The sequence below is a fragment of the Ovis canadensis genome, chromosome 7, assembly GCF_042477335.2.
Source record: "Ovis canadensis isolate MfBH-ARS-UI-01 breed Bighorn chromosome 7, ARS-UI_OviCan_v2, whole genome shotgun sequence".
NCBI lineage: Eukaryota > Metazoa > Chordata > Mammalia > Artiodactyla > Bovidae > Ovis > Ovis canadensis.
Window position 1 is genome coordinate 95,488,124 of NC_091251.1, and position 19,156 is coordinate 95,507,279.

The window sequence follows — 19,156 nt, forward strand, 5'->3', positions numbered from 1 at the left end:
CAAAGCCATTGGAGGTTTTTGATCAGAGGATAGTACTTAAGTTTTTAAAATAATTTGCAACCATATTCTTTTTTAATGACAGCATAATATTCTATTTTATTGATATACCATAATTTATTTAAATAAGTTACTCATTATTCATAATCAATGCTATTATGAGCCTCCTTTTAGTTATATTATTGCATACCTCTATGAATAATTCCTTGGATAAATTCCTTGAAATGGAATTGCAGGGTCAAAAGGTATGAATTTCTTTTAAGGCCTTTGTGACATATTATCAAGTTACACTTTGGAAAGGCTGTACCAATTTATACCACCACCAGTAATGTAAGAGGGTTCCCATTTCCCCTTACCAAACATGGGTTTGTTAAAATTTTTGACAGTGTATTTTATTTGCATATTTATTGGCCATCTCAGTTTCCTTGCAAAGAGGTTGAAATGAAAGAATATTGTAAAACTAGGCAAATTCAGAAAAGATGAAGTTAATTTCTTTTTCTTGTGTATGTTCCCCCAAAGACAGTAATTTTTTTAAGTGCATATTGTTAAATACTTCATAAAAACTCTGAAATATTTTGTAACTCTGGTCTCCTGTTCCCCCACCTCACCTCAGTAAGTCTAGCTTGTGCTTCATCAGAGTCATTGAGGTTGAAACTGTTTTGCTTCTGAAACTGGTAAACTACAGAATAGTAACTGCCCATGACCAGACAGGCTACAATGGCCACCACCATTCCACCCCTTTATAGAAACAGCCAAAACAGCTGAATAGCAATCAGTGTTCAGAGGAGCAGTTTTAGAATTATCTTGAATTATTTGGTAATATCCCCACATCTGCATGTCTGCATACCCACATAAATTCATAAAATGTTGGAAATTCTTAGAGATTACATTCTGAAGTTAATAAAAGGAAGTTTTTTCCCCAACACAATAGCCAGTAGATGAATTGTTTGCTTTCTAGCTAGATATAATTAATAAAATCCTAATGATATATAAATTATTTTTATATTCTAAATGATTGGTAAATTTAAATACATTTTGCTTTCTCTTCATTCTATGAGCTTTAGATGGTAAAATGTCATATATAGGGGGACATTATTCATAATGGGCAAAGTATTAAATTGTAGTACAAAATTTCAGAATTTATTATACTTCAGGCTAAACATTACTTTGAATTTTCTATAAAGGAAGAATTTTCAAATAAATACACCCCCAAATTTTTAGGACCAATATGATAGATGCTGGATTGTCCCCCCAGGTATTTACTGAACACTAACTAGATTCTTAAATATTGATATGGTGTATAAGTTCTCCCATGAAATGTAATATATACCTAGAAACCAATAAGAAATGGTAAATATAGGATTAAAGGCATGAATGGAGATATTATCTAGCTGAACCATCGCTTAGATCTCTTACTTTCTATAAACTGCTATCAGTAACCCCCAACAGTTGCTCTTTTCCCCCCTCAGTTTGTGTGTGTGTGTGTGTACATATACCAAAAATAACATTTAATCCATCTAAAAGCTTTCTACTTATGCACAGACTGAAGAAAAATAAGTCTGCATATGGGTACAGATGCTGGACTTCAGACAGCTTTACATACTAACTGGTTTATTCATCTAGACACATTAGCCTCATAGCATGATTTGAATAGCTGCCTCAGTAACTTACAAATAACTACTCTAGTATATGAAACATGGAATGTTAAATTGAAGGAAGGGAGTCTATATAAAACTACTTAGGAGAACTATTTGTTGTTGGATTTCCACATTACTGGCTCCTTAACTTTCACACTTCAGTTCAGATGTCACTTCCTCAGAAGAGACCCAACTATCCTATCCTAAAACAGAACTCTGGTCAACAACTCTTACCATTCTTAATTTTTCCCGTTTTTCTTATTTGTTTATTCTCTTTCCCTCTCTCTGTCTCTCCCTCTCTTTCTCTCTGTGTCACAGACAAATGCTGATAAGTGTATCAGTTTTGTTCATCAGCATCTACACTGGTGCTTGATACGTGTAGTAGGCACTCTGTAAATATTTATAATGACTCCAAATATTTTATTGCTACTTATAAAAACTATTAGGTTAAATTTTAAATTCTAAGAGTAGTGCATGTAATTGTAAAAAACAAATCAAGCGACTCATAAATAAATGAAATACACAGTGAAAGTCTTTCCTCTTTCTACATTAGCTCCATGAATAACAGAAATAATATTTGTATACTTTAAATTTATTTCTGTGTAGAAACAGACATCTGCGTATGTGTATGTGCATGCAAGTGTGTATGTATGTTATATTTGTACTGATAATATATTGTGCATATTTTTCCTGGTTTTTTAAATCAGGACTATCCTTCCATGTAAAAACAGGCAGATTTAATGCATTCTTTTCCATAGCTGGTTGTTTTCTACTTTATCAGTATATACGTCAATGTGTTTAACTATTCCGATACAACTGAGCATGTAGAATATTTCCATGTATTTTATTGAGGAAGGGGTGTCTTTCTCTCTCTCTCTCTTTTTTTGCTATTACATATCATACTGTAGTGAATATCTTTTTACATATATCCTTTAGCAATTGTTTGAATATTTACATAGGCTAGATTCCTAAAAATAGAAAAGCTGAGTTTATTTTTGTGCATTTAAATTTTGAAAAGTACCTCAGATTGCTCCCATGGTGCTTATGCCAGCCTCCGCTTCCATCAGTGGTATAAAAATGAGGATTACCCCCTCTACCCTCAATATCCCTGAGTATTATCCATATTTTTAGTATCTGTCAATATGTTAGAAACAATATGTTGTTTTAATCTGTGTGATTTTGAACATCTTTTTATATATTTATTTGTTAGCTATGTTTCCTCTTTTGGAAATTGACCTAACATATTTTTTATCCAGTTTCTGCTTTTATCTTTCTCTTCTTAAATTCTAGGCACTCTTCAATATTCCTAATAATTATCCAGTATTGATAATTATGTAGCAGACTCTTTACATGCATTATCTCAGTTGAAACTCATAAGTAGATAATATCCTCATTTTAAGATAAAAAATCCTCAATCTTCATTTTCAGATAAGAAACTGAGGCTCAGATAGTTATGTAAAGTGTCCAAGTATAGTGAACAGGCACTATTAAACCCTGTTGCCGAGATAAGTAGTCATCAATAGTTATCGCAGTCTTCAATGTGTATTTACTTTGTCCCAACTGTTCTATATCAGTAAAAGAGTAAATTCAGCAAATTGGCTATTTGGAGAATTGATCAAGTTGGCTATGTGAAAACTGACCAAGAGTCCTCACCTGCACATGTAAAATGACACTAAATAAGTGGAAGAACCCTAGAATTGAGCCTAAATTTTCTAATTAGTATTTAATCACTATTTTTTTCTGCTGCCTCACACGTTCTAAACTGGAGATATGAGATGGATGGGGACGCAGTACAGTGAAAATGTATGTAACAAAGTTTAAATAATCTCAAGACTGATGCTATATATTATATACTAATTCCTTTGAGAGAAGGTATCAGAATTTACCTGAGGGAGGCTGGTTAAATGACAGAGTTCTAATATAAACTAATTTAGTTCTAATAACATGCTGGAGTGGACTGATTTAAAAGTTTTACTTTGAAAACTGTTGTTTCTTCTACTTAGAAAGTTGAAATTAAGATAAACTGTGGGCCTTGGGATGACACACAGAACTAACTCAGGCCACTCCATTCTCAGCTTTTCCCCTTGGTTCCATTTGTATGGAAAATGCATTAATGATCTTTATCCAGAGTACATGTATTCTCTTATAGTCTTTGAAGTGAAGTACCAGAACATAGACCTGGGCCCTACATTCTAGACATTACCATGCAGATGTAGGTAAATTCTTTTGGGTTAAGAGGGGATTGAGGGAGTACCCTGGCAGTCCAATGGTTAAGACTCCACTCTGTCACTGCAGAGTGCACAGGTTCTGTCCCTGGTTAGGAAAGTAAGATCTTGCATGCTTGGCCAAAAGGAAAAAAAAAAAGAGGACCTTGAACGTTGAGCTGATTCTGCCTAGTAATTTTTGTTTTTTAAGGAACAAATGATCATTACATTTTGTCTTTTGTATATGAAAGAAAAGGTTTTGTGCTACCATCGATTGTATATAGCATTTAAGAGTCAGTATGATATAATCTTTATATTATAATGATGGGTTTTGAGTTTTATACATCAAAAAAAAGAAAAAGATGAATTGATGGAGACATACCAGGATGGATAGATGGACAGATATGTGATAGGAAAAGACAGTAAAATGTTACAGTAGAAACTGGGTAGTGAATATATGGATACTTACGATAATATTCTTTCAACTTTTTTATGTTTGAAAGTTTTCATAACAAATATTGGGGGAAAAAAAACCACCCTGAAATTTAGACCTTTTTTTTTTCTTTTCTTTTTTTGCTGCACCCTGTGACATGTGAGATCTTAGTCTCATATGCTGCACCCTCTGCCTTAAGGCACAGAGTTGTAACCGCTGGACCACCAGGGAAGTCTCCTAGGTCTACTGTCTAATAGCACTGTTGGGCATTTCCTGGCTGTCCAGTGGTGAGAACTCTGAGCTTTCACTGCTGTGGGCCCAAGTTCCATCCCTGGTTGGAGAACCAAGATCCCACAAGCTGCATGGTGTGGTCAAAAACAAAATAGCATTGTGATCTTAGAAAAAGCCCTTAATCTATGTTATAAATTAAATAACATGATTTTCCTATTTTAAATAAGGATTAAATAATACCATGTATAGGGAAGTAATTTGAAAAATATACTGTTCAATAAAAGTGATAAAATAGTACTATTATTCCTCCTCTTGATGATTTCAGTAGCTATTCTTAGTTCAGATTAGTTTGAAGAAAGGAAGAAAATGTTCTACATGGTTTTCTTAATGAAAAAAAAAACTCCCATACAGCCTTCAGCTCTCCTGCCAGTGGACAGGAGGGTCTCAGTTCTCTCTGCAGGCCATTGTCTTTATATTTTTATATTTAAAAAAAAGCATGTAAATCAAATTGCTTTCTATTTCAGGAAGCAGTAGGGGACACACTAGAAGAACTGTGGATCTCGTACAATTTTATTGAGAAGTTGAAAGGGATCCATGTAATGAAGAAACTGAAGATTCTCTACATGTCTAATAACCTGGTGAAAGACTGGGGTGAGGCTGGCTCTTTGCTAATCTTCTACCTCATGTTTATAGAAAATAACCCAGTAGGGAACAAGATACAATTGAGGACATTTCTTTCTCAGCACAGAGGGAAATAGCTGTATGAGTTCCTATATTTCATCTAAATATTTGACATTTACATTTAAATGGTTACTTAGAAATGATTGTAAGGTCCTAGTCCTGTTAATCATGGAAAAAATTTCGATTATTGTCCAAAGGCTAAAAGGAATCAGTTTAATAATTCTTAGGTGGAAGACTTATTTAACATGTAATTGCTTTTCTTTTTTGTTGTGCACCATCCACTTAGCATTTTTAAAGCCCTGCTGTGTGCCTTGAACCATGCCAAGCTCTTGAGATACATAGTTGAATAGGACACTATCCCTGCCCTCAAGGAGTTCACAGCTTAGCGGGCAAGATTAGTTTATGAGTTAATAATCCGAAAACTGGTGTGATAGTTCTACAGTAGAGATTTGAATGTACTTAAGGCTTTAAGTATTCAGAGATGAAGGGATGGGCCGAGACAAAGGCAGTTTAATTTAGCTGATACTGATGCATATAGTATAGAGAAGACCTATCACTGGAGGTTGATTTGTTGATTCTGAACCTCATTTCTTCTTTGTATCCCATCCTTAGACTAACACAAAGGTAGAAGAGGTATGTCCCTTTCTATAATGTCTTCAGAGAATGGCTTCCTATGGTATAATTTCCCCTGCTTCCTTCAAAACTTAACAAGTTGTTCTGAATAGTCACAAACTGAGAGTTAGTGGTACTGGAATTCAACCCCTAAAATCATAACAGTAAATCTTGCCATTTTAATGTGTAATGAATTCTTTGTACTTGTAGCTGAATTTGTGAAGCTGGCAGAACTGCCATGCCTAGAAGACCTGGTGTTTGTAGGCAATCCCTTGGAAGAGAAACATTCTGCTGAGGGGAACTGGGTTGAAGAGGCAACCAAGAGAGTGCCCAAACTGAAAAAGCTAGATGGTGAGTGACTGTGGGCCAGCTGGGAAATATTTTCTGGGTATAAGAATTGAATTTGTAGCACGGAATCATGAAAAGCAGCAAAACTAAAGAAAATGATAGGTCATCTCTCTTTTCCAAGACCATTTCTGTCCATAGGAAATTTTAAGGACCCAGTTTGGGCCAGAGTGAGATGAAAAACTTCTAGGATCTTCCCTAAACCAAAAGCTTATGAGAAATCTGGGTTTATTCTCAAATCCCAAAGATATTATATTGCAAAATAATTAGACATAAATGGTAAACAGTTGCTTTTTCACAATTGGATCAAAACAGTAGTGTTTTCTCTCCTTCTCCCTAATTTTAGTTTCCCAATACCTAAAATTGGAGAAGGAAATGGCAACCCACTCCAGTATTCTTGCCTGGAAATTTCCATGGACAGAGGAGCCTGGCGGGCTACAGTCCATGGGGTCACAAAGAGTTGGACACAACTGAGCAACTAAGCACACACACTCAATACCTAAGATAGGTGACAATGTCAAGAAAAATCCTTGACTAACTGGGTTCAAGTCCCAGTTCTACCACTTAATAGCTTTTTTGTCATTTTGCTGATTAATAATTCACCTTACCAAACTTTCTTCTTTTGTCATCTAAAAACTAGAAATGATAAAAGTCACAGACCTCTCTGGGTCATTCCTCCTGCCAGTGGTTGCTATCAGGAAGCCATTCATGCAGTATGTTCCCTTTTTTCCCTCTGGTTACTTATCAAACGGTAAAGTAACAAAAACTGTAGACTGCCTCTTGTGGGAGGTATAGGAATAAACACGAAGAGCAAACAGGTTTCTTAGATACTGGTGATGTTCTATTTCTTAAACTGGATGATGGGTATATAAAAATTGGTTGTTATTCTTTAAATTATTTATATTGTACCTATATGAAAGAATGTTCATAATTTAAAATAAAATAGCAGAAAAGAGAGGGTATATTAGAGTCTTGGACTTTAGCCTTTTTATGTTCAACTTTGGTTGGATTCCAAAACTATTTGAAATTATTTGTCTTCCTTTCTGATTGTACACAGAAAGTGAATCCCTTCCATTAAGAATAGAAAAGAATCTCTTATGTAGACCCTGAATAGCCCATGCCACATTTAGCCTTTTGGACCAAGTATTGCCTTCAGGCCAGTATGAAGAGCCCCTGGAAGAATGACCTTGGTCTACCTTAAACCAGTGAGATTGAACATACATGGCCACGGCTGCTAACAAGCCTATTTTTGCTCCTCTTCAGTTGCTTGTAAGAAAAACTGAGAGATGTTAAAGAGCTAAAATGAAAAAGACAGACTATACCAAATGTTAGTAGAAAATGGAGCAACTAGAACTCTCATAACCTGCTGGATGGCAGCATAACTTGGTATAACTTTGGAAAACTAGCATTATCTACAAAAGCACTACATACACACCCCTTATGACCCAGCAAATTTTCTCCTACTTACATACCCAAAAGAAAAGAGTATGGATGTTTACCAAAAGGCATGTATGACAATGCTTATAGCACCACTATTTTAATAACTGTAAAGTGGAAAAACCCAAATGCCCACCAATAATAGATAAATTATGACATATTCGTACAATGGAACATTAAACAACAATGAGAATGAATGAACTATGATTTCACACAATGTACATGAATGATACAAACATATTGTTGAACAAAAGAAGCCACAGAGTGTATGTAATATCATTCTAGTCATACCAATTTCAAAATCAGGCAAAATAATCTATGGTGTTAGACATTAGGATAGAATATACCTTTTGTTGGAGGATAATGACTAGGAGGGAGCTTGAGGAAGTTTGGGGGATTCTGATAATGTTCTCTTCCTAATCTGGGTGCTGGTTACCAGATATGGCCATTTTGGGTACATTTATCAATCTGCATACTTGCAATTTATATACTTTGTATGTGTATTTCATACAAAGTATGAAAACAGATGCTGTGGGAAGTACAGAGAGGTAAAACTGCTCATTGCCATAAAGAAGAATCACACAGGAAGAGGCACTGGAGTTGGTTAATTAAAGCTAGGGCTTAGATGGGAGGCGTGTTGGGAAGGCCATTCCAAAATGGAGGAACTTTGTTAACCAAGAGTCCAGAGGTGTAGTGGTTTGCAAGATAAGTTTGGGAGACAATTGAGTTGATCAGTTTATCTGGAGTGGAAGGTGACTTATTGAAGAGGTAAGACAGAATAGTTGACTAAGGTCAGATTATGGGCATGCTTCAAATGCCAGAGCTCAGAAATGGGGTTGCCCAGTGAGAGCTGAAGATGTATTTTGTTTTCTGTTCCTTGGTTCTTTTAATTTTTTTTCTAATTTATCCTCAGTGTTTAATATCTGGGGGAGTAACATGGAAATTCAAATTCTGGCAATACTGGGATTGCGTATTTTATTGTGAAAAATGAGTATTTCTATGTGTTTAATGTACAGACTTTTTCTTGTGTATAGGGCCTTATTTTTCTGCCTGGTACCTGTAGGTGTTTTTATTTGCAGCTCTACATTTGGGGAGCTGAATATATATAATTACCTAATCAGCTTGGAAATTCTTCTTACAGGTTTTTTAGATAACTTGAAATTTAAAAGATTACTTTGTGATATCATTTTATTATGGCACACTTCACAGCATTCTCAGGTTTACAGAAAAATATTTCTATTTTGAATTTCACAATCTCTTGAGAATGACCAGAAATAATTTTCTTTTTCATTCTAGGTACCCCAGTAATTAAAGAAGATGAGGAAGAAGATAACTGACACTACATTTTCCACTTTGTGTTAACTTATTTAAGTGTCATATGAATAGATAAGTTTTGTATAGTTGTTTATTTTAAAGATTCTGTGTGGGGCAAATGGTTCTTAAAACAAACCTCTCATTCCTATCTTTTGTTCTCTTAAACCTATTCAGTATCTCTCCCCCACAACTACACCAACCTTATATATTCTAGTTCTCTTTTTAGAAACTACACATTTTCAATTTTTGTCTTCAGTCCCAGTTACATACTGTGTGGCCCCATCTACTGAAACCTTTATAGACGAGTCATTTTTAATAACAAAAAAAAATGTGTTGCTTTATTCAGTTTGTTTAGATTTGTTTTAGGCCAGACATCTAAATATATATACTTAACTATTGAATCTGTAGGCCATCTTTCCTGAAGGTCCATCTCTTTATGACTCAGAAGCACAAATATGTCATGCCTTTGGTTCGGGAAGAGTTCCTCTTAGAATTACAGCAGCAGCCCTAGAATCAAGACACCAAAGTCGAATTGGAAAAGTTAGGGTGAAAAAAAGGAGAAATTAGTACCTGGAGGCCTTATAAGCCCATGTTGTATTTACTTATCTTTTGTTCCACAAGTGTGTGCATTGTCCACTGGAATTTACGTTATGTTGACCTGCATGTCCACTCAAGTCCTGTACACAATCAGCCAGTTGCTCTGTGATCCTGGTCAGTGGTTAAAATGACTGTCATGATCACTCCTTTGACCAATACTTTGGCCTTATTACACATGTGGACCTGATTTTAGGCACACTTTTTTGGTTTATAGTTCCTTATTTGTTAGATAAGGAAATGTATATACTCAGTAGTTATATATGAATTCCTAGCTTAAATGTTGGCCATTCATATTTTTTAAAATTTGCCCTAATAACTTCAGTCTGTTAACCGTCATGTTGAAAGAAGTAATTGTTGTAAAGGTAAAGAACTTAAAAGACTGGATTTGGTATCTTTCAATAAGTCAAATTTAGTATTTCAAAGTATATTTTTAGAAATGTTTAAGTTAAACAGCTCTAAAAATAAATTATGTAAATGGTTGTGGAAGGAAAAGATGTTTCATTATGGAATCCCAGGCAAATGGCAATATTTTTAAGGATTGCCTCTTCTATGAAGAATACTAGGTGATTTAACCTCAGAACTGCAAAGCAATAGCTGGATGCAGAGTTTAGAATTTATCATATAAGAAAAAATTGTTTTTGGAAAATGCAAGATATGGTAGTCAGTAATCCAGATGAAGTCCACAGTAGGCTGTGACTGAGTCACTGATTGCAAAAAAGAAGTCGAGGCCCTCTGCCAAATTGTGCCTAAAGTCCCTCAACCAGAGACTATTAATGGTTGCTATTAATCTTTCCCCATTTACTTGTGTAAAACCAGTCAAAGAAACAAAAGTAGTCCTGGCTTTCAGAAGCTTTCAGCTATTTTAGTAGGAACTACATGATTTCTCTGAATCACTCTGATCAAAAGGGACCACTGCTTTGACAATCAATTCTAAATAAAAGTCTAGTACTTTTTTAGCTTCCTTATGATCTTCCTTAGTTTGATAGGAAGAAATCTTTGCTCTGACTGGCTTATACATTCAGAGCCTTTGAGTATTTTTTTCCAAACCATAGGCAATGAGAATTACCCTTGGTGATATTTAAGGCCCATAAACTAAGAGGGAAGACTATCTTCTTTTCTTGTACTTTGCACTTCATCTAGTAGGTAAGTTTGAAGCCATATTGCTGTGCATGGATGTATTTTCAAAAGTTAACGCTGGAAGTGAATATAATAGGGAATGAATGAATGACTTCATATTGAATTTATTTATAAAATGGCTTACACTGTTCATTGATTTTTTGAATTCTGTAGTATAGAAAGTAATTTTCTGTTTCTCCTTTTTTTAAAAAAAGTTTTATTGGAGGATAATTGCTTTATCTCCTTGTTTCTTAATGTCTTTTAATCACTGGTAGTTCTCAGAGAAGTGTAAGGTGCTTTTCTGTGTTAATTTCACACACAATTTATAATTCAGTTTCAGTCAACAAATATGCACAAATGACTTCTGTGCATCCTTTTCTTAGAATTAGAGAATTCATGTCATTAGAAAATGAAAGATAAGGTATATAAAGAAGTTCAGAATATTCTTTCAACTAATTCTTTATGTCATCCTTTACTGCTGCAAATTTAGCTGATAGTAAATGCCTTTGGTTTATGCTTCTAGGATTAGATATTTGACCTACTTGAAATGGATTCTGTGCTCCTTGTTTAAAGCATAATGCCATTTTAGTGGATCATTCAATTTCTTCTATTTCTATAGTGATGGAATTAGTGAAAGTGAAAAGTGAAGGTCACTCGGTTGTGTCTGACTCTTTGTGATCCTGTAGACTGTAGCCCGCCAGGCTCCTCTGTCCCTGGAATTCTCCAGGCCAGAATACTGAAGTGGGTAGCTGTTCCCTTCTTCAGGGGATCTTCCTTGACCCAGGGATTGAACCAGGGTCTCCTGCATTGCAGGCAGATTCTTTACCAGCTGAGCTACCAGGGAATCAGTACAATATTTTAATTTTTCACAGGAAATTTTATTATAGCCTACCGAGGAATTCAGCTTCCCTGTGTTCCTCCCTAACTCTAAGCTTATATTGTGTTACCTAGTCAGGTTTTGAAAGATTTTTGTGTTCTTTGTAAATAGGAGTGTGTTCCTTTAAACCAGAGTTTCTCAACCTGGCACTATTAATATTTTATGCTGGAATAGTGTTGCAAGGCACGGCTGGCTGTTCCTGGTAGTGTGGGATGTTTAGCAGCATCTCTGGCTTTCACACACTAGAAGCCAGTAGAACACTCTCCCAAGTTGTGACAACCAAAAGTGTCTCTAGACATAGCCATCTGTCCTCTGGGGCATCAGGGTGGGAACAAATTCGCCCCTGGTTAAGAACCAGTGCTTTGTAGCAACGTTCCTTTTTCCAAGGTCCATTTATTTTCATTCTGTAGTCATATACTACCTGAGTTGTTTCAGAGAAGGTGATGTATTTGGTAATCGTGGATAGAAGGAAATGGTCACTGGTGTTTTCCTTGTAATGCTGTTTTTACTAATTTTCATGTAACATTAGAAACTCAGGGCTGGAAGGCTCAACTTATGTTTTTCAGCAGGGTCTCTACTTTTATTGTTTAGCATTCTTACTTATCTTAGGACAATAAGTGTTAACCTACCTCTCCTTACTATCAACAGAATCCAACTTTATGATAGATTTTGCTTTGTCTCTGAAGTTTAACATTTTGAATATACTTTAGAAAATGGATCATCATTCTTTAGGTGTTCATTCTTTATTCATTGTCCAATAATGCACAAATTTTGTAGACTGTAGCAGTCATTAAATACAGAAAAATATTGTATAAAATTTGGTAATTATATATGAAAGTAGCTGGCATAGACACTGATTTTGCATGTGATCAGAAGAATGTCTGGTCATAACTGGCCAGTAACTTGGTATGGTTACTGGATCTATTCCACAAATAGAGGTGGTATAAGACATGTTAATGCAGTTCCTGTATAGAAAGAGAAATTTTGGCTTGAATAGACGCTTCTGATACCTCTTACCAGTTGGCCTCAAGCAGAATAAGGAGGAGTCAGAAATGAATCTTAACAGTTAACTTATCCTCAAAGTTGGTGATGTGTAAGTTGAGTTGAAGGTAGTTGTCTATGGGACCCAGAATCTTCCAGCTGGATTTTTCTTAGGACTAAATGGAAAATGTGTAGGGCCTGGAAAGGTTGGATTAAGTGACTAACTTAAAAAAAAAAAACTGGGGGGAAGTGTCAAAGCATCGATCATGAGTAGTCTGATTGTCTAAACTGCAATCTGATTGTCTGTTCACAAAGACCTTACATTGTAAATATTGGCAAAGGGAGAAAAAGAACTGTTAAATTGGAAGTTATCCTTTAGCAGAAATCAGTTCCTTTGGCATGCATTTTATTTATTTGGCCTGCTTAATATGTCTGTAAATAACTGAATATAAAACAAATTCAGTGCAGCAGAGCTGGTGCTTCTGACACAGCTAACGACGATATTCCTTTATCTTCAGTTTAGCATGAGTGTTTTTAACTATAAAGTAAGTGCAATAAAAAAAAAATTAAGGGTATTTTTTTTTAAACCACTGAACTTTTAGAAATCCCTCATTTACAACTCCATTCCTGCCTTATTATCAACCAGCGACTACAAAGAAAGAAAATGAACAAGCAGACTGAGTCTTACCTTTTTCTAACCTAAGATAAATTTTCACTTGACTTTTGGAGGAGTCATAACTGGATTCTAGTTAATTTCCCATATTGGGCTGGTTAGAAGGAACCAGCCAACCAAATTATGATCTAGCAAATTTAACAAGGAGGTGGGGGAGAGGAAGCTATTTTACAGTAGATTTGCACTTTAAAATGAACTGGATGTTGGTGAAAAGTACTCTTAAAGGGCACCCAGCCTGCATGTGGATATTAGAGAATTAAAGTTCATCCTTGCTTGTTCTGAGCCCACCGGAGCAGTAGTTCTGTGTCAACATAATGAGAGTCAGGATTTCCTTATTTCCCTAGTTGGTGTCATCTTCCATATCTGCTACATGAAGTCATCCCTCTGGGGGATTTATTAAGTAGAATTCTGCTACTCAGAATGGAAACTTTGTGAGTTATCTTTCCTACATCTAGATTTTAAAAAATTGATTTAATGTTGGCTAGATTAAGTTGTGGCTAATGTTACAATGGTGGGATGTTCTTTGCTTTTTTGATCAGCAGGGTACCTGCCTCTGAGGTGCTATTGCCTAGAGGGATCAGTATCAAAAGACCAGTGAGTTGGTAGCTGTAGAGAATATACATACAGGCAGCTCCTTCCTCCCAGGGTGTCAGTCATGGTCACGAGCATCATTCCAGAATCTTTGGCTTCTAGAACCAACTCCATTCTGAAGAGCATTTTAACATGTATTAATACTTTGGTAATAATCTTTTATATGCAGGAATTTTGTAGCATGACTTTATGACTAAACTTATTGTGTTAAATTATTTAGAAATGTTGAGTTTCTGAATTATTTTGTGAGACTTGTTTTAAAACAATAAATTGTGTTATTTTATAAAAATCTATTTGTATCTTTTTTGGTTACTGTACTTTCATGCATTGGAGAATGAAATAGCAACCCACTCCAGTGTTCTTGCCTGGAGAATCCCAGGGATGGGGGAGCCTGGTAGGCTGCCGTCTATGGGGTCGCACAGAGTCGGACACGACTGAAGTGACTTAGCAGTAGCAGTACATTAGTTTTAACTAATATAGAGCAGTTATGTGAACTCTTAATGATATTCAGTTCCAAAGAAATTCAGTCTTTGGATAACATTCCACACAGCTTGTGTGTGAGTGAGAGGGAGAAAAAGAAGGGGGGATTGACTCATTTCTTTGTGCTAAAATTATTTTTCAGTAGTTTACTACCAATGATAATCTGTGCTGTCAAATGTAACTCTGGTCACAGAATGGGACTGTAGTGCAGTTTCTGCTTCTTTATTCCACAGTTCTTTGGTTATGAGGATATGTTTCTTGCTGTTGTCCTCCTTTATAAAGCAGATTTTGAGCCTATAAAGAGAAAACCTTAATTCAGATCATAAACAACATGTTATTTTCAGTTCATTGTTTTCTAGAATAAAGGGTGAACATCTAGAATTCTGACAGTTTTCTGCCATATATATGTATTGCATTAGTATGCGTGTATGTATACATTGATATATGCAATTACTATATATAGTGAGAGAATCCTAAGTGATGACCTTCCCTCCTAAAATGCAATCAGCTCTGCAGCCATAAAAAGATATGGTATATCCCTATATGCGGATAAAGTATGTCCATATTGGGTAAAAAACATGAAGAACCTCTTTCTTCTTTTTGTTATGAGTATGTATATATGTGTATGGTGGGAAGGGGGAGAATGTTTATGATGGCATGTTGGTGAGAAGGTGGGAGTGAGTATGTTAAGACAGGATTGTGAGAGGTAAGGAGAGTGTGTACCAGTGCCAAGCCTGTGGGAGGGGAGGAGGAAGTTTTGAGTGGGGAAGAGGGGGAATGCAGACATGCTTGTGGAGGTAAGTTAAGGTCTGCAAATGTGTTGTGGAGGTCAAAGATGTGATGTGTGTGTTGAGAGAAGAAAGGAAGATGGAGGAACAGACATGGTAAGTAAGGACATGAATGAATGTACAGAAAAATATACCATATACCAATTATCAGCCTTTATAAATAAGTTTACCTTGTGATCGTTACACAGACCAGCTATAAATTTAAAGCCCTGTTACTATGGGAAAACTCCACTGAACTCTTTATGTTCATTTAATTCTAGTAAATGGGATTGACTAGAATTTCAAAAGATGGACAACTTCAGTTACTGCGTCTCTGGAACCAAATAAACATGTTTTAAGTCTTTTTATATCCCCTTGATATATCTTTATATGTCTTTTTATATCCTCGATATAAGTGACTGCTGTGATACTAAACCATCAATTTTATACAAGTATGATGAGTTATTATTCCTGCAGTGAAACATTTTTAGTGGAAAAAAGATTTAAAATGGTGGGAGTTTGGGGGGGGGGCGGTGTGGGGGAAGCATTGCTCGATAACCTCCTAAACTCCATTTCAGGATTTTCTAACATTTTATAGTAAGTTAATATTTGTTATGTCTATTTTGCCTTCAAACACTTGTCTGGTAGAAAACATGCAAAAATTGAATATATTGAAAGGTACTGAAACTTTAAATTACATAGTATGATATAAAGCTTAAAGTAAAAGAACTGAGGTTTGGGGTTTTTTTCAGTGACATGGCGAAGTCTTCCGAAGAAGATCATAGAGCTTAATTACACTGAAAGTTTTCATACATGTCAGAAAAACAAGACAACAGAATTTTTAAAATATTTTTATTAATAAACATGTACTTGATAACTTCAAATTTAGAACACTTAGAACCAGCATGAACAAGGTAAACTTCTTCAATGATAAAGATTTGAAATGGGGGAATAGATACTGAGCTGGTTCATATTAACCTCCCTGTTCTATTCGTATCTTGTTCAGTGAAAACTTGATTTACACAACTCTAAGTGCAGTATTTCTAACAACTCCTTTTGCAGCCTCAGAACACGTCTCAAACTGATCTAGATGTTTAAAGATGAAAAATGAGAAATTTGCACTGTAAAGTTGAATAATATCTAATTCACATTTCTTTCCATTAATATAAATCAGAAACAATTCACAGTAAACACAAAAACTACTCACAATAGTAGTAATAACAACAGTTCACATTTTTACTCAACACTTCTTGTGTGAGCCAGGCCGTGCACTAAAAACTTCTGAACATGCAATTTCACATTCAGTTACCTCTGGGAAGTGTCACGAGTTCCCATGGTTTTCACAACTGATGATGATGACGCCATGACAGCTTGCAGCACTGACAATTTGCACTGTCCAAGCCTCTCCCTGGCATTGTGGCTGACATGACTCATACTGCAGCAGCTCTGGTGCTGGCTTGCAAGCTTTTACCAATGTTAACGTGAATATGCAGGCCTGACTTACCCCAGAAAAACCACGCTAAGTCTTTACCACTAGGTGACATACCTGCAGGACAGCACAGAGACACGAAAAGCAGCTGTGATCTAGGTCTGCACTAAAGTCAGTTTTCTCGGGACTCAGAAGTGCCCCTCCAGGCCTAACTGCAAGAGGGCGGCTTCAGCCGCCTCCTCCTCTTCCTTGGCCTCCTCCTCACGGATCTGCACAAGCAACTGGAAGAGGTTAGGGGCCGGCCCTTCCGCAGCCCCAGTCAGCCATAGCTGCCTTCGGATGGCCCCGCTGTGGTTGGCCCCGGCAATGACTTGTTCCAGGCGGGCTTGGTTCACGTTATCTTTATCTATGGCTCCCTTCTCCACCACTTTCTGCAGCAGAGGCTCCAGACGAATGACATAAGCAGATAATTTTTCTCCCGGGTTCTGGTAAGTGTTCAGAAATCTGACCTGCACATCCCTGGAGCTCTCCACGCTTCCAAACACCTGCTCAAGCGCCTTCAGGCATTCGGCAGTGGTAATATCTGGGTTGTTGGTCTTGAGGATGCGGATGACATCAGCAGCAGGGCCTCGAAGACTCTCCATCAACCGCCGCCTCTTTTCTATATCAGACACCTGCCACTCCTCAATGACCTCATTAGCGTGCTCCAGCCAGGGCTCAAATGTCTCCTCCCCAGGCCCCGGGATGTCCCTCCCCGAGAACAACGTCAGCTTCTTGTACCATATGGATTCTATAAGAGGCTTAATAACATTATCCAAAATATAGTTTAGCATCTCTGCTGGCATATCTGGGCCTGGGGCCGGAGCGGGGTTCTCAAACCCAAGGACACGGGCAACATCTTGCACAGTCCATCCCTCTCGGGCTAGGAAGAGATGCAACCTTTCTAGAAATTCAGCGTCGGAAGTCGGAGGCTTAAAGACTACTTTCCAGACCCCTCCTTTACCCGGCATCTCCCTAGGGATGGCAGCGTAATCCACAGTTCCAGTGAGCTCTAACAAGGCTGCTTTGGCATTCTCTTCCCTCCAGAACATTCTCCCAAGCACTCGATAGTGCACCTGGGGCATCGCAGCCTGGAGGGTCTCTTCGATTTCAGCCTCATCGCAGTTCACCGGGATCCCCCAGACCAGCAGGGCTCTCTGGGAATTCACATCCATCCCTCTGCACCAGTCTTCCAACAGTGTCATCGCCATTTTCCCCAACTATCAAGAGCCCCTGATAGTTGGGTTATCAGGGAGTTAGATAAGTTAAGACTGTGGCTCCCTGTGCTAAAGGACTTAGGACGACAGCGGACACTCCCCTGCAATTTGCCCAAGGGAGTCAAGCTTCAAGCAATCACAATTAACAAACGACACCTGAGTCCAGCTCTCGTCCTTTCACTGCCTCCACCAACGTCCGTCCTCCGCGTCCTCGGAGCGAAACTTGGGGGATGCTCAGTCACGCGCCCAACGCCATCTCGTGTCTCCGGTCGGCGTCCGCGGGCCGGGTCCCGCACTTGCAGGCAGGGTGTCGCGTCTCCGCGCAGAGGCCCGGAGGGAAGGCAGGCGGAGAAGGCAGGAGACGCCGCGCTCTGAAGAGGCCGCCGGGTGTGATCCCGGGGCGTGGCCGCCAGTTCTCCGCAGCCCAGGAGCCGGCCACTCGCTGCTGCCCCTCCTGGCATCAACCCGGCTTCCGCGGTCAGAGCTCGGCCTTCAGGCGCGCGAGGAGCCGCTCCTCTGCAGACTGCGAAATGTGCCGTCCCTGCAGGGGGAGACTGTCCAGAGGTCGCAGCGAGGCCAGCCCAAGAGCGGCTTCTTCGCTGGCGCAGGTACACCTCTCTGGGCGGCGAGGACAGTCGGATACCCTGAGCACCAGCAGCCGAGGCGCGGGAAGGAGGCGGAAGCGAGGCTAGAGGCGGCGCCGGCGAAGGCAGGCCGCAGCGGCTGCGCGTGGGCTGCGGCGAGCTGACCCCGAACGGCGTTGAGGGCCTGCCGGCCTGACCGACCCGCAGCCAGCCCAGGCGTTACTGCCGCAGCGAGGGGCGGGGCCGGCCGACGAGTGGCTTTCGCCCCGCCCCCGCAGCCGAATCCTGCGCGAGCGTAGCCAAGGCAACGGCGGCCTGGAAGACTCCAGACCCTGACGCTCCGGCTGCCTGCGGTTGCCATGGTGCCAGCTAAGGGCCCGCGGAGCGTCCTCTGATGGCGCATGTCCTTTTTCATTTTCCAGATTTTTTTTCCTTTTTAAACAAAGCACTGTGTTTAAAAGTTTAATATAATTCTGGAGTGCATTGAAGATGATATGAGTCTGTCAAGAAAGACTTAACTCACGTCGCTCCTTCAACCAGTCCAGTTCAGTCGCTCAATCATGTCCGACTGTTTGCGACCCCATGGACTGCAGCACGCCAGGTCTCCTGGTCCATCACTAACTCCCAAAGTTTGCTGTTTAAAAACAGATGCAGTACCAGCCGATCGATCGCACTGTGCACCCTCCGCGAACTTCATTCCAATAAGACTAAAACGCTGGAAGTGTGCAGTGTTCTCCTGTCAGACACTGAGTTGAGCCTTTTTCTTCTAAAATTTTGTAAGATCTAGATCTATTAAGTAACCTTTGTAGCCAGGCAAACGCTAGTGTGTTATTTCCCCTGTCCTGGCATCACTGACAAAGGGCTGATAAAACAGAATGCTTATGGCTCAAAAATTTCAAGTAATTCCTTGCAAG

The 19,156-nt window shown here is 38.5% G+C and overlaps 2 protein-coding genes across 2 annotated transcripts in view; one reads left to right on the top strand and one right to left on the bottom strand.

Moving 5' to 3' along the window:
- Positions 1–14,015, top strand: part of DNAL1 (dynein axonemal light chain 1) — a 38,783-nt gene extending 24,768 nt beyond the window's left edge. Inside the window, exons 6-8 of the mRNA XM_069597025.1 lie at positions 5,027–5,153; positions 6,006–6,146; positions 8,874–14,015. Coding sequence (XP_069453126.1) covers positions 5,027–5,153; positions 6,006–6,146; positions 8,874–8,914 — 309 coding nt within the window. The 3' untranslated portion in view covers positions 8,915–14,015. The remainder of the gene's footprint in view (positions 1–5,026; positions 5,154–6,005; positions 6,147–8,873) is intronic.
- Positions 14,016–14,824: 809 nt separating this feature from the next.
- PNMA1 (PNMA family member 1) lies at positions 14,825–18,705 on the bottom strand. Its single transcript, XM_069597024.1, has one exon. The coding sequence runs from the start codon at positions 17,650–17,652 to the stop codon at positions 16,591–16,593; it is 1,062 nt and encodes a 353-aa protein (XP_069453125.1). The 5' UTR covers positions 17,653–18,705; the 3' UTR covers positions 14,825–16,590.
- Between the last annotated feature and the right edge of the window lie 451 nt (positions 18,706–19,156).

What these genes read in the sequence shown, in the direction of transcription:
- PNMA1 (XM_069597024.1), bottom strand. Translation starts at nt 17,652, where the DNA reads ATGGCGATGACACTGTTGGAAGACTGGTGCAGAGGGATGGATGTGAAT.